Here is a 15,180-nt window from a genome sequence, read left to right on the forward strand (position 1 = left end):
GAAAGTTATTTCCATGCAAATTCTGACGACTGTTATTACGCTGAGCTTTTTTGGTGTAGTACTTAAAATGTTTCAATTCTCTTGTGTATACGTGTGTGTTTATTTCTTTTTTGTATTGTTCTGGCTACGTAGCTACGACTTAACAAACAGAAATAGAGAGAGAGCGCGCGCCATTACAAACGATTTGGTATTTGTGAAGAAAAAAAAAACTGAATGACCATTTTGTGTGTAGTAGAGTTATTATTCCATTTTACGTAAATATTGGTTAAAACACTGCTGAGTAGAAAACCATGACATTTTTTTTTTGATGATGACAAAACTAGAGCAAAAGCAATGAAATAAATTATAAAAGTAAAATGATGGTCGCTTCTGTTATAATGCATGTTCTCATTTAGCTTGAGTGCAACAGTAAAGTGGTAGATGAAAAAGAGTTAGAAAATTAATGTTCGGTATGAATTTCTATAGGGTTCATGTTTAAAAGATGGTGATTTGGCTCGTGCACGTATGAATGAAGCTGAAGCGTGTTTCATATTGGCCGCACGGAATTATGCGGATAAGACTGCTGCCGATGAGCATACCATTTTGCGTTCGTGGGCGGTTAAGGATTTTGCTCCAAATGTGCCACAATACGTACAAATATTTCGGTAAGTTGGATTTTGACACATTACATAAATCGAACATTTCATATAATTTAAATTAAAATAATGCAAATGACAATTATGTAATTCATTTTACCATTGCTATTTTTCGAATGTTAATATGTGTATAATGAATTTTCCACAGGCCTGAGCATAAGTTACACGTGAAATTTGCCGAGCACGTGGTATGCGAGGATGAATTCAAATATGCGTTGCTTGCAAACAACTGCACGTGCCCTGGAGTTAGTACATTAGTAACTCTGATATTGCATACATCGAGAGGACAGTAAGTTAAATCAACACAATAAATCTTAAATCCGTTTCGAATACCCTTATAAATTTGACAATCAAAGAAAATAATCCTTTCTACGTTTCGCGTTCAAATGAAACGACACGTTTTGTTACTAATTCATTTGTCCATCAATTTCGCTTACAGAGAGGGCCAGCAATCACAAGAGGAATGGCATCGACTATATGGAAAATGTTCGGGAAATGAAGTATATCACATCATTTTAGGCGATAGTCGATTTTTCGGTGAATACGAAGGAAAAAGTTTTACGTATGCCAGTTTTCATTCGCACAGAAAGTAAGTAGATATGTAACAATTGTTTTTGAAATGCAATCGAGCGATGCTAAATTGACCGACATAAATGAATGACATTATCATGAATGTGCCAACATAACAAATGCAATACAACAATTTTAATTGAAAAAGAAAGAGAAAAATAATCGATTGTATGGCTGTGTTATGGACAGACAATATATTTAGCTGCCGTCATCTGGATATTTCAGCTCATCTGGATGCCGTCAGCAGATGATGCGAAGTGAAAACAATAGAGGTGATTGTTATAGTAATACCAGTATATAACAAGCTTATATACCTATAACAATCACTTCTATTGTTTTCACTTCGTATCATCTGCTGACGATATCCAGATGAGCTGTAATATCCAAATGACGACAACTAAATATATTGTCTGGTTATGGCATATACACTTGCTGTTACTATATCAAGAATAGTTCGTTAGGCTAATTGGCGTTGAATCATCCAATCAATTAAAACAATTTTGAAAGGATACAGCGGTTGAATATGAAATTTTGGGTCTACCCAAAATCGGTAACATTTGCATAACTTGATTGTTAGTTGGATTTTTTTTTTTCAAATATCTCTCGAATCAAAGGCCACTTCAAATGAGAATTTGCTTGCAAAATGTCGACATATACCACAACGGCGCTAATGTGAAAGTGGTCGTTGCAGTCAAAGTATTTTCAACTAGTGTGCTTTTGAAGAAATTATCTTATTTCCGTTGAGAAACTATTTAAGAGGTAGCATCAGAAAGCGATCGACACTATTAAATCAATGTTTTTATGAAAAATCAATCAGTATGGTCAACTTGTTTGGTCCGTGGTAGTTATAAATTTAAAATTAAGGAGTTTTTCCTCCTCAAAATTGATTCGAGAGGAGGGGAAGATATTCGGTAAAAAAACCATAGCATATCGAAGGATTTTTTTGGGTAAAAAACTGGGAAGTTTTAAGGATTTTACCTAAGGTCCATTCCGTCCAGTGTGAAATCCATCTCGGAAATTTTGAAAGGTATAATTGGAATTTAGACGAATTTGTAAAGGGGAAATGGAAAAATTTGATATCTGAAAGGGAGCAGTTTCCCCCCTCCCCTGCTCAATCAAATGAAACTCAAAGAAAATCGTGACTTCTGTGATGATTCCAAATATTATAACAGATGCCACAAACTGTCCCACAGTTTCTTGAATATGGCTCGTCATATGTTTCCAAAATCAATGTGCAGTGGGGTAACGTAGTTTTGAGGAAATTATCTGAATGTATGAAATGTAATTAGACATAGTCGTCGATGCAAATGTCATAATGAATTTATATGTGGTGAACTGGTTTAGATTCACAACTTTTGAACTGCATAGCCCCAGTGAATACAAAGTTTCGATAACAAAGTTATAGATTATTTGTTTGCTTGAATGCACTTAAGTGTTCCACAAATAGCAAAGTTTATCCCATACCTAAGGAAATCAGTTGCTAAAATAAACGCTGGGTATTTGTTTCACGCATTATATACACCAATGAACTTGATGTTACGTACTGGAATGTTCGCATAAATTCCATTCACGATGTAATAAAATACGAATTTAAATAAATTGGCCAAACAATCGTTCTCATATGTTATTTTATCTCAAATAAAAGCAGCAACAACAACAATATGGTTTTGAATCGAAAACTTCAATTTATTTGTTGTTATTGTGTTTTATCAAACATCCTTATAGGGATAGTGAGTTTGACCAGCATTTTGGTTGTTTAAGATACATTCCAGATGTTACACCAAATAGTTTTATCGTCCAGCATATTAGTAAATTTTTTTTTTGTGTGTGATGAAAACGGACAGGGGATAGGTGTAAATGAAGTCAAAGAGAGTCTAACCAAAGTTTATGTGTGTGTGCGGAACACGACCCACTTATGAGCATTAGTTTTGAAAAATATAATGCTAATTATAAATGGCTGTGTTCGAATAACGCTTTAATTATATAGGTATGGCGTTGCGTTGGTTGGTGTCCGTCCGGCTGAATTGCCCGAATTTTATGAAGAGACGATTTTATTGAATCCAGGACCAAAATACACAATGAAAAAGGATGACACATGCTATTACATGAGCATTACGAAGGAAGAGAACTCTGCATTTGTTGTAAATCAAAATCAAACGACACCAGAACAACCGAAAGAAGGTAAATGTCTGCATACTTGTATCATGTTTATCATGTTTATATCGTTTATTTATTTCATATCAATGAGAGAGCAAATAGAAAACAGAAAACACCGAAAATTGACCCTTAACATTTGACTGAAAAATGTTCATGTTTTTTCTTTGGTCGCATTTATTTTTCGTTTTGAATTTTTCGTTGTGTGGCCCTCTTTAAAAACACTTCAAATAAATGAAATTTCAAAACAAACGACAAAAAAAAAAACAGATTGCTAGCAAAAAATAATCGTAAATCCGAATCAGTTTTGAGCTTTTGAGATTTTGTCATTTTTGATGTTTTTGTATTTTATTTTATATTTTTTCAACATTTGTTTTGGTTGTTTGTCAAACTAAGCCAATTTTATAGATGTTGCTTATCTGAATATTTGCTTCAATTTTGATTCGATATTTTAAGTTTTGTTTTGATATTCAAATGTTGAGTTGAACAACAATCATTAATTCAACAAGTTTTTCGATGTTCCTTATTGCTCTTTCTTGTAATTTTAATATTATATATATTCATAGTATATACATATCAATGATTTGTTTTTGTTTTATATAAACTATGTTTGTCTTGTCAATGCGCCGTATGAACAATACCGAATACTGAATGAACTGAACTTTCATTGTACAAAATGAAAATGCTAATACAAAAACAAAACAAAATAAAATGTATAATCCGATCACATCCACGAACCATGTCAATTGAAATTCATACATCTCTTCGAAAATCAAATCAAAAACATGCAATAAAAACACAAAAACCTGAACATATAATATGAAAAACCAAAAAAAAAAAACACACCACCCGAAAATCAATCAATCACAAACGAAAACGCGAATGAACAATTCGATAATTGAATTAATATCGCATCGAACGACCGGGCACGGACATGAACGCATATTTTTTAAAAAACAAAAACCAAAATAATAACAATAATAATAATAATACGGTCGATTTTCAACACATCCCAACAAAACAAACAAATAAAAACAAACACACACACACACACACATGACAGTAGTGAGTGCGAATAACAACACATCGTCGAATCAGCATCAATATACGGCACCAGTACCATCGGTGTGTGTTCGTGTGCCGCATAGTCCGAGCCTTGATTCTGGCCCATGTACGCCGATGAAGAAACTACCGATTGACAGTGATTTTACAGCACTGGCCGTGCGTGAGTGTGCCACTCGAGTGTGCATGCAAAATTGCTTTGAAATAATAATAAAAATAATTTAAAAAAAAGCGCTACAATCATTAAAAACAAATTATAGCAAATATAACCAAAACAATAAATATCAAGTTGCAATTGCTCCTTCAATTCAACGAGGCAATGTGTGAAAGTGCCGACAAATGCAATGTCACATTTAAAATGCGTGCCGATGCCGAAACGTTTCATTTTGACAACGACCAATCGGCACACTCATCACGCATTTTTAGCACACACATTGCCCAGTTTAAGGAAAATTATTGCACCCACATTTTAATTCTAATATCTTCTTCAATACTATTTAATACTATTTAACTACTACTGCAATACTACTTCAAATTTACAATTTGAAGAATTTGAATTTAAAAAAAACTACCACTTCTACCGCATCGTACATTTAATAACATATTATATAATCAGTATATCAGTAATATTAAAATTCGAATTTTATCTGATTTATATATGCATATATTCCACCCTTCCTCCACTTTTCGTTCTGTCTGTACGTCTGTTATATATTTTTCTTAATCTCGCTCGCATTTCGCCCAAAACAAACATATTTCTTTTCCAAACATTCGACATTATCACTATCAAACTAATCTTTTGAACATTTTATTTGTTTGTTTAATTTCCAATGAATTCATTTCAATTCAATCTGCATGTGATAGACACTGGGATTGGCTATTTTTAATCAACTCTGAGACATTTTTTTTTGTTGCAAATTTCGAACTTTTTGTGTAGTTTCTTTTTAGTTATGGATGCAGAGACAGTTATTAATCTCAGAGATGGTCAAAAATGACCAACCTTAATATGCTCCCATCAAAATTTTATTCGAGTTTTTCCCTTTTGACGTACTATTTGGTCTTTTGTTTATAAATGTTACGGCAGCAATTTGCAACTTGTTCCACCCAGAGAATGTATCTGACTGAATATCTAGCTGATAAGAAAAGTACACGAACTGTAATTTTTTCTAATTTTACTGGTACATATCGATAGGAGAAAAAAGTTTGTGTAAAATAAGGGGTGCATGTTTTGAGGACCCTTTACAGAATTTTTGAAAGTTTCGAAAAAAAATGCCCGAAATAAGGTTCAAGCCCCCAAAACATATTTGATTCCTCATACCCATATGCATGCCAATTTCTCTAACCCTTGAAACTTACTCCTTGTTTCAAGTTAAAAGTTTTAATTTTACAAATTGAAATTTTTTGGTGACAGTTCGTTTACTTTACTTGTGAGAATGGGCACATATTTCAATTTTGTGTTATTTTATGAATAAAAATATGATTTTTTTTCCCTTTAACTCCTTGTGGAGCATAGGGCCTCAGATAAGGCTTTCCATCTTCTACGATTGCTGGCCATCTTCTACGATTTTCTAAAAATATGAATTAACACTTTAATTTTAGTTCGACTTAATAAAATAAAGCAATGAATTCAGCATGGAATATTCAATCAAATACGTGTTTTACACACTCTGTGATCTCTATAACCCGATTTTCGGCATGTTTTTTTGCATGTTGCACAAGTCATTGTTCCAAAGCCAAATGTTCTTGATGCACAAACCAAAACTTACACAAAACTAAAAAAAATAGTGCGGTCATCATTTTGCCAGGGCGACATTTGAAATTCTTTCAAAACTTTGTTCAATTGTCTTGATCTGCATGAATAGAAACTTGCTGATTTCTTAATGCATGTCTGTCTATGCTCAAAAGTTTGAAATTGTTTGAAAGTTGAAGAGTTCGAAAAATTAAACTGGTCCAAATTGACACTATTGAGTTTTTCAGAGACACATTTTGACTATAATTTTCCATACATACAAATCTAAAAACACAGTCTGCATTAGTAAAATCATATCGTTGAAAATCGATATAATATAAGCTCTATATGAACAAAAAAAAATGTATAATTGGGCAAATACGCCAAAATACAATTTTAAAGTCTGCGGAAATACAATAAAAGTTCTATTTTGAATGCCAACATCAATGGTGCTTGTGATAGTGTCTCTGCAAGTACACAGTATCAAAATAATTTACTTCACTCCCTATTCTCTGGAGTAACAGATGTTCTTCAACTCGTTGTCTTTTTTCGATTTTGCGTGTATACTCATCGATAAAGCAATGTTGACCTTTTGATCAACACTTCTGGATAGTTATCTCATTACTAAGTCAAATAAAGACGTGATCCGAATAAAGAATTTATCTCATTCTGAATCTATAAGTAAAAATCATTGATAAAATATCTTCTATAAAAGACACTCTCTGCTCAATCAGGCGAATGATTCTTGTTCACGTACAGCATTTCGTAAATCTACAAAGTAAACTGAAACTTTGCTGTATGGTGTTAATATAAATGCCTTCATTTTTATTCGAAGCTTCACTGCAAATTCAACTAAAAGTATTAAACTGTTAGTTTATTTTCCTTCCAAGTTCAATGCATCGAAGCTTTTTTGTTGTCGATACGCGCTTTTGCCAAATAAATTCTGTCTCTGAAAAATCAAAAAGTAAACATTTAAAGCCCTTTCAACCATGTATGCTTGTAAATCCACGTTACATTTAATTAGAAATAACTTTCCTGATTCTAATTTGATCATTTTCTGCATGATTGCAGAACTTGAGCAATTGTATTCGATTGAGTGTAATAATAAAAAGTAAAAATCTTATTTTCTGAAAATTTGTTTAAATTTTTTGATTCATATCCGTAATTCTAATGTGCTATTAGCGATTGAATACTCCGATTTTTGTTATGTCATGTTTATTTAGACCTTAATTTCATATTGTTTTTTCCCTTAAACTTTCGTTTGTAATTTTATTCACCTTTTTTTCCTTCAATAATAATAATGCAATAAAGAAAAGCTTAGTTAGTTTAAGAGGGGAAAAAATTGATGGATAAACGTAAAAAAGGGATGATTTCGCTAAATTTCAGCTTCAGAAAAAATGCCGCAACAGTCGATGACAACATCGAACTCAAAACTAAATCTCAGCGAAATTAGTACCGGCACAGCAGCAGCACAAAGTGCACCTAATCCTAGTAATCCAAATACAACAACTTCAGGAGGTAGTTTTCTTTGCATTTTTAGAGTGTGATGAAAAATTTGAAAAAAAAAAAATGAATTTTCAGGTGCTGGAGCGAGTAGCTCAGGTTCTGGGCCACATTTATTATCAGCCGCAAATCATCTAGAAATACCATCGAATAATCCAAACCTATTAAGTCCCGATATTCTAAATCAACGACGAGGTAATCATCTTCATTTGAATCGTTCGTCGAGATAAAAAAAAAAACCATGATATTCGATATTGTAATGAAAACTGATATGCTGGCATTGTTAATTTGATGGAAAATAAGCAAAAATGTTTATTATTTGCAGGAAGTAGACGACCATCGATATTACCCGTTCCCGACATGTTTACATCTTCATCGTTTAGCATTTCCGGCAATGATGATGGCGATGAATGTGATGAAAGTGAAGACGAACTTGACGATGATGTCCCATGGCGTTCGCCGTCCGAAAAAATTGCGTAAGTAGCTCCAAGTTTAACACAATTACCACCACCACACATCTCTCTATTATCTGTCTCTTCTCTTGTTTATCAATTATCATATGAATTTGTCCAAACTATTTTTGCTTACTTGAACAAAAAAAAAAAAACAATAAATATTTTGCGACACCCGTCTTTTTGTGTTGCTTTTTTGTCATAACACACACACACATACGAAAATTACTCGAAATTGGATTTATGTTTTGCCAATTTTCGCAATTTTATTTTCGTATTTTTTTTGGTTTTGTTTTGATTACATTAATGTAAGCTCCCATTGTGCTGCCAAAAAGACATCGTCTTTTTTTTGTTATGGTTCAAACGACAAAAGGAAAGTAAGGCGCTCGATTTTTGTTTCTTTATACATTTTTTTCGTTAACATTTATCTTGTGTCGAAAATTTTGTCGTCGTCATCATTTTTGTTCCTACCGAGCCCATTCATTCTTTTGGCAACGGTAACGCTGAAATTTAATCGAAAATTCGTTTTTTCCATTCTCTTTTTTAATAATAACCTTTTCTTCCCTCTTCTTCTTTTCAAATACACTCAATAATACTAGTTCTTTTTTTCTTGCTACGATTTCTGCTTGCAATGCTAGCGCATCAATCAAACAATATAGAGTATAATTTAAGTGTAATTAACTGATATTTTGAATAAATTGATGTGGGCTTCGATGGCTGCTGTTCACCAATAATCCCATGTTAATGATTTGTATATTTTACTAAAGTCATAAACATGTTTCTCCTGAATGGCCACTCCATTTTGTGGGAATTGAAAAAGCTCATTGCATTTTAATAAATATATACATATCGAAAATCGTTCGATATGACCACACGCCACCCATTCCACCAAAAAATTAAATATTCACTACCGAACAACAAAACCAGAAACACAACAACAGGTTCGCCCAATTGACAAATTCCAATACTTCATTATCGCACAATTGACAAGTTTGTTTACCTAAAATTCATACGACAATGAAAAATGGAATGAAATCGATATTGTCCATTTATCATATATGTATATAATTATATCCTTAATGGGTTTCTCAAATCAGTTAACAATGAATCTGATATTTCCAATTAAGCGGGTCAAGCATGTCCAATATCATCGGTACTCACACCCAAAATTTGAGAAAACTTTCTTAAATTTGAAAAGGATATCGAGAAATGTATGGAAATTTTCGTTGACAGCGGAGAAAATCCTTTTTTTCTGACAACTTGTGTTCCGTACATTGTTATGTATTCAGTATTCAATGTCGATTTGGAAACGAAATTTCGGGTTAGATTGAAAAATGAAAACAAATCTGGGAATACAAAATAAGAATTTCAGTTTTCTCAAGTGTTCGTTTGCTGTTGAAGGCGAAACCGAACGAATATTTCTAAAAGTCGTAAAAAGTGTGATGGACACTGTGACTGAATTATTAATGTCGAAAAATTCAAAATTGAATTTACAAATTTGACCATCCATTTATATTAGCCATCGATTAAATGTGAAATTCGTGTATCGATTTAAATCGCCTCCTATCATCATATCAATCCAATTATTGTATCATTGCATTCAAATGTGAAAATATTAGACTTTTGATTTGCATTTGTTATTTAAAATAGAATTTAATGGCCTTTTCATTTCATTTCTACACTATCTTTTTCTTTCAACTGTTCTGGTTTTAATTGCGAAAAAAGTTCTCCTTATTTGGGATTTGGTTCATTTTCGGTTCGAATTCATCATTTTTTCAATTCAGAAAACAATATACTCAATAGAAATATATTCTTGTTTGTTTTTTTTTCTTTCTTTTCTCCTTCTGCCAAAATATTTTTCTGTCTTTATCCCAACAATTTGTATAACAAATTTGAATATTGTATTAAACGTTAATAATCCCAAAATCAATTTATTATGTACAAAACACTGTATATCATCCTTATACTATTTTTTTTTGTATATTAATATTATTGTATGCGTGTATACGCGCAAAACTACTGTTCGAACACTAAAAAAACCCACCCGGTATGCGTGTGCTTGTGAGTGTGTGTAAAATAATAATAATATTTAAAAAAAACGTATACGTTAATATAATGTAATGAATATTTATTATTTCTAATTTACTATTGCCTACCTTGGTTAAACACTCATTTATTTTATCCATTTCGAAAAATAATTGTCTCGCGTTTATCACAAAATCGTAAACAATGACCACGTGAACATGTTTTCTTTTTTGTTGTAAACTTGCTTGATTGTTGACCGTCATGCTAAACACACACATAAATTCACACAACAAAATGTGTTATTAATTGACTGAATAACAAAATAACCAAAAAAAAATTTGCAACAAAATGCCACCACCCACACATATACAAACACAAAATATATTCGAATGGAATGTTATGTAGTGATTTTGGTGTAAATTCGTCGCCAATACATTTACGCACCTATTCGCTGATCATGAGCTCCGGTTCAACGGACTCAAATAGTTGTTATAGAAGTAGTTCTGCTTCTTCGTCCAACACTACCGATAACCACATCGAACCCAATGAACCACGATCATCTCCTGCATGGCATGTCGACTATTCTCGGTAAGTTTGTCTGTTTCCATCTGTCGATTCTCGCTGTTGCTGTTCATACTCAATGTTTTTATCTCATCTTGAGATGAACACACAACACATACACAAAAACACACACACAAGTTTTCGCTCATATCATTCGCCTTCGCCCCCCTCCCATTTCAATATATATATATTTACATGATGGCTTGATTTAATATTTAATTTTATTCATTCACCATAGTTATGTTTTTTCGAACGTTCCATCGAATTAAACGGTAGAGAGAGAGATAGAGAGACAGAGAAAATGGATAACATGACATTTTGAGTATCCAATTTAACGCTTAAAATCGAAAACAAATGTCAAGGGAATCAAAACAATCCAATTCACATTTCAAATCAAGTTTATTGTTCATTTTTTTTTTCTTTACAAAATTCAGAATCTACCGTTTTTGAACGTATCAAAAAGAAATGTGTATTTTTTTGTGCTAATTTGGCTATGTATGCATCATTTTTCAATGTGTTTTACCATATATGATAGTTGAAATTATCTTTCGATTAATTTGTTTGATCATATTTTGATTGTGGTGTTCTTTTTGTTTCTCTTCTCTGACATTGTTATTTTATTCACTCATTTTGGTGTAAATGTGTGCGAGTTGATTGGACAGCAGTGTAAATAGAAATAGATTTGTGGAAGAAAAAAAAAACAACTGCTCAATTTTGAAGCAGCAAATAAATGCTTTTTTGAAATAAGACTAGCTGTTTTGATATGCCAATGAATTGGTCGACATTACCAGCAGAAATGCCGCATTCAAATGACGAGATTTAATCGATGTGTATCCCTTTGGTTGATGTTTTTATGTAATGGCTTCTCAATGTTGTTGCAAAGATGCGTTCGCAAATGAAGCTGGACAAAAAACAAAATAGTCAATAGAAATGTTTTTAATTATGAATGTGTTGCTTGTGCATCAATTTTGCATGGTGTTGAATTTTGTTGATGCAAAATATGCGAGTTACGCGAAAGCGAAATAAAAAAAATTGTTGATATTACGTGGCTTTAAAAAAAATAGAACTGCATTCGTGATATCTGTATATGTTATGTGTATAAAATGCATTGCACCCAATAATTGGATCGGCTTTTTTGGTTTTTGAATGAGATGTCTTTTGGTTTGGTTTTTGTTCAATGTATAGGAAAATCCATTAAAATGATGACGAATTTTGTATAATTTGTGTTTTCACCCTCAAACCGATCCATTTCATTTCATCAATTTATTTTTAAATCTATATCCGATATTTCATTGATTTTAAATGGATCTATTCAAAATTCAATTTATTTGTATGACATTTCAAACGTCATATGAAGTGAAAAACAAAACACATACATTTCTCTAAATATAGAAAAAAATTTATTCAAAAATAAACGTACAGAGAAGTATAAATCTTCATTTTTATGGAATGGAGTAATGTTGTTTACTTTCGATATTGCTTTGATTATTAAAAAAATGACATTTTTTTGCTTAAAGTTACTTATAAAACAAATTTTATGACATTGACCGCAACTTATTTCATTCAATTTACTAATGAACGTGCGTGTGCTGCGAAACGCCGACTCGCTACTCTCGTTTATTTCTCTGCCGGCATTTATGTTTCCCAATAGGATTGTGAAAGGTTTTCCACCGGTGTCGCCGTTCATTGGGGTTAGTTCAACACTTTGCTACTTGTTGAAGGAGAAGAAACCATTATGTTGCTTGCAACTGGCACAGGTAACCACATTTTTTTTCCCTAATATTTCCGAATGGCAAATTCCTTTTTTAATATTACTTGCTATCGTTTTTAAAAAACGAAAACAATATTTAATTGGTTTATTTGGTAACAGGTGTGCGAACATTGCAGCTATCGAAATGCAAAGGAATATCAGTGGCAGAATAAAACCATCATTTTAGCAGCGGACTATGCATCAAACGGGATTTATAACTTTATAATACCATTGCGAGCACATTTCAAATCGAAAACATCGTTAAATCCAATCATATTGCTGTTGGAACGACGTCCTGATGTTGCATTCTTAGACGCCATCTCTTATTTTCCATTGGTTTATTGGATGCAAGGTTCAATCGATTGCCTGGACGATTTACTACGCGGTGGCATTACATTGGCCGAAAATGTTGTCGTCGTTAATAAAGAACTTTCAAATTCGGCCGAAGAAGATAGTTTATCCGATTGTAATACAATTGTCGCTGTTCAAAATATGTTCAAGTTAGTCATCGTTTTTGTGAAATAGCTTGCGCCGAGGTTTTTTTAATCGATCATTTTTTTTTCTTAGATTCTTTCCAAGTATCAAAAGTATAACGGAACTATCTCAAAGCTCAAATATGAGATTCATGCAATTCCGAGCACATGATAAATACGCATTACACTTAAGTAAAATGGAAAAGGTTAGTTGAAATTTAACCGAGAAATCGAATGCCTTTTTTATAAAATTTATTCAAATTTGAATGCTGTTTTAATTTATTTCGATCTCGTTGCAGAAAGAGAAGGAGCGAGGATCGCACATATCATACATGTTTCGCTTACCCTTTGCCGCTGGCTGTGTATTTAGTGCATCTATGTTAGACACATTACTGTATCAAGCATTCGTTAAAGATTATGTGATAAGATTCGTACGTTTATTATTAGGCATTGATCAAGCGCCGGGTAGTGGTTTTCTGACATCGGTATACAATCGTTTTGATTCAGATTTATTTTATTTCGCACTTTGGACATGTTTTTTCGTCCAGGGACTGTTTCTCCGAGGAGAAGGAAGTGGAAAATGAGGAGAAGGATTTAAAAAAATTCATTTTTATTACAAAAATATCTTTTTTGGTTAAGGAGATCATTGAGGAGGTTCCTCTTCAATTGAGAAGGAAAATGTTCTGAACCAAAAAAAGATGTTTTTTTATTAAATTTGATCCTCCTCATGTGTCTCTTCACCATTCCTCCTCCCAGAGGAACAGTCTTTGCATTTGTTCAAAAATAATCATGTTGCTGTATTTCATTTGTCAATTAGATGAAAATAACTAAAGATGATATGTGGATTCGTACATATGGGCGTTTATATCAAAAATTATGCTCAACAACCTATGAAATACCAATCGGAATTTATCGTACACAAGATACAAGCAGTGCCGATGCATCACATGTGAGTAACACACCCGAAGAACGTTGGAGACCATTTTCAGCATTTTCGAAGCATTGTGTGCGATTGCGGCCATCGGTGAGTCCCAATCAAAAAATTCATTCAACCAATTCCAGTCATCAATGAAAACGCCTAATTTTCTCTATATCTTTCGCATAACACTCAACGCTCGGTGAACATGTCTATATAATTCTTCTTTTTTTTTTGTGAGATCAAATAATTATTACATTTGATGCAGCCTTTCCGCTCTTTCGCTATATATCTCTATTCCATTTTTTTGTCTATTTTCTCTCTAATTTTAATAATTCCATCATTTTACATTATATCGCACTTACTTTCACTTCGTCCATGTACTAAATTAATTGGTGGCGAGATTATTTAGTACGTATTCATTATCGATAAACCAATCGATTAATTTGTAAAATTCAATACGATGCACACGGTATTTTGGACAGAACAAGTATGGGTTTCAAAAGGACAATATAAAATGTGTATTCTCCTTCTTTACTTATTTGTCCACACCACTTAAATCCGAACTATATTCATCTTGCTCCTAGTTGATGCGCTTGAATTTCACACCACTTTCATTTGCATCGAAACTCAAATAATTCAAGCTTTTGAAGAAATCACATCCAAACAAATAAATAAAAACAAATAAATATGATTGCCCATAAATGGAATGATCGTGCTTTGTTGATTATTCGATTGGAGGAGAAATGATTCGAAAGCATCTTGTATATATCTGGGAACCAGATCCGTTCCGTATCAATTAGCTGGTTTTTCTTCATCATTTTTTATTTCGTCCGACCTCTATATCCTTTATTTCACTTTTTATACTTAAAATTTGCAAATTGTTTTGTTCAAATCAAAAGAAGTAACCAATATTTAGTTATCCCATTTGATTTCTACGTGTTATTTACAGTAGCACTATATATTTGATTTCATTTCCTTCGAAATTGTTTTTTTTTTTGTATTTTCAATTTCTTTTCACATTATTATACCCACAGATTTTGTTCAAAGAAGTGCCCAAGATTTATTCAACCGCTTAAGATGCACGAATAAAAAAAAATCTTGGATCACACTTTGCTATTTGTGTCTTTTTATTAATTTTAATTCGATCAATTTCTGCCTATATTCGAGAAAAAAGTCTTCAATAAATTACCGACGTTCGGGAGGCCATGTCGAAATTCTTCATACAAACAGATTTTTAAAATCGTTTCACTTTTTGGTTTTTGAGAAAACGAAGCAAACGGAGTGTATCGATAATAATTTGTATGTCAAATACACACTTGCGCCGCATCATACGCCGAATAAGTGAAT

At 32.5% G+C, this 15,180-nt stretch overlaps 1 protein-coding gene across 3 annotated transcripts in view; it reads left to right on the forward strand.

The window, feature by feature from the left end:
* LOC116339415 (potassium channel subfamily T member 2) overlaps positions 1-15,180 on the forward strand; it is a 174,927-nt gene that overhangs the window by 150,735 nt on the left and 9,012 nt on the right. For 2 of the 3 annotated variants that reach the window (XM_031765284.1, XM_031765292.1), the window contains 13 exons: positions 466-644; positions 784-924; positions 1,075-1,224; positions 3,193-3,386; positions 4,423-4,584; positions 7,537-7,668; positions 7,732-7,848; positions 7,979-8,129; positions 12,343-12,448; positions 12,562-12,941; positions 13,009-13,120; positions 13,214-13,399; positions 13,732-13,938. In XM_031765284.1, the coding sequence (XP_031621144.1) occupies positions 466-644; positions 784-924; positions 1,075-1,224; positions 3,193-3,386; positions 4,423-4,584; positions 7,537-7,668; positions 7,732-7,848; positions 7,979-8,129; positions 12,343-12,448; positions 12,562-12,941; positions 13,009-13,120; positions 13,214-13,399; positions 13,732-13,938 (2,217 nt within the window). Of the gene's footprint in view, positions 1-465; positions 645-783; positions 925-1,074; positions 1,225-3,192; positions 3,387-4,422; positions 4,585-7,536; positions 7,669-7,731; positions 7,849-7,978; positions 8,130-10,535; positions 10,719-12,342; positions 12,449-12,561; positions 12,942-13,008; positions 13,121-13,213; positions 13,400-13,731; positions 13,939-15,180 lie in introns of all 3 variants that reach the window. The other variant, XM_031765276.1, reaches the window with a different exon arrangement.

Source organism: Contarinia nasturtii, unplaced genomic scaffold (assembly GCF_009176525.2).
Source record: "Contarinia nasturtii isolate CC-2019 unplaced genomic scaffold, AAFC_CNas_1.1 Cnas_scaffold_129, whole genome shotgun sequence".
Classification (NCBI taxonomy): domain Eukaryota; kingdom Metazoa; phylum Arthropoda; class Insecta; order Diptera; family Cecidomyiidae; genus Contarinia; species Contarinia nasturtii.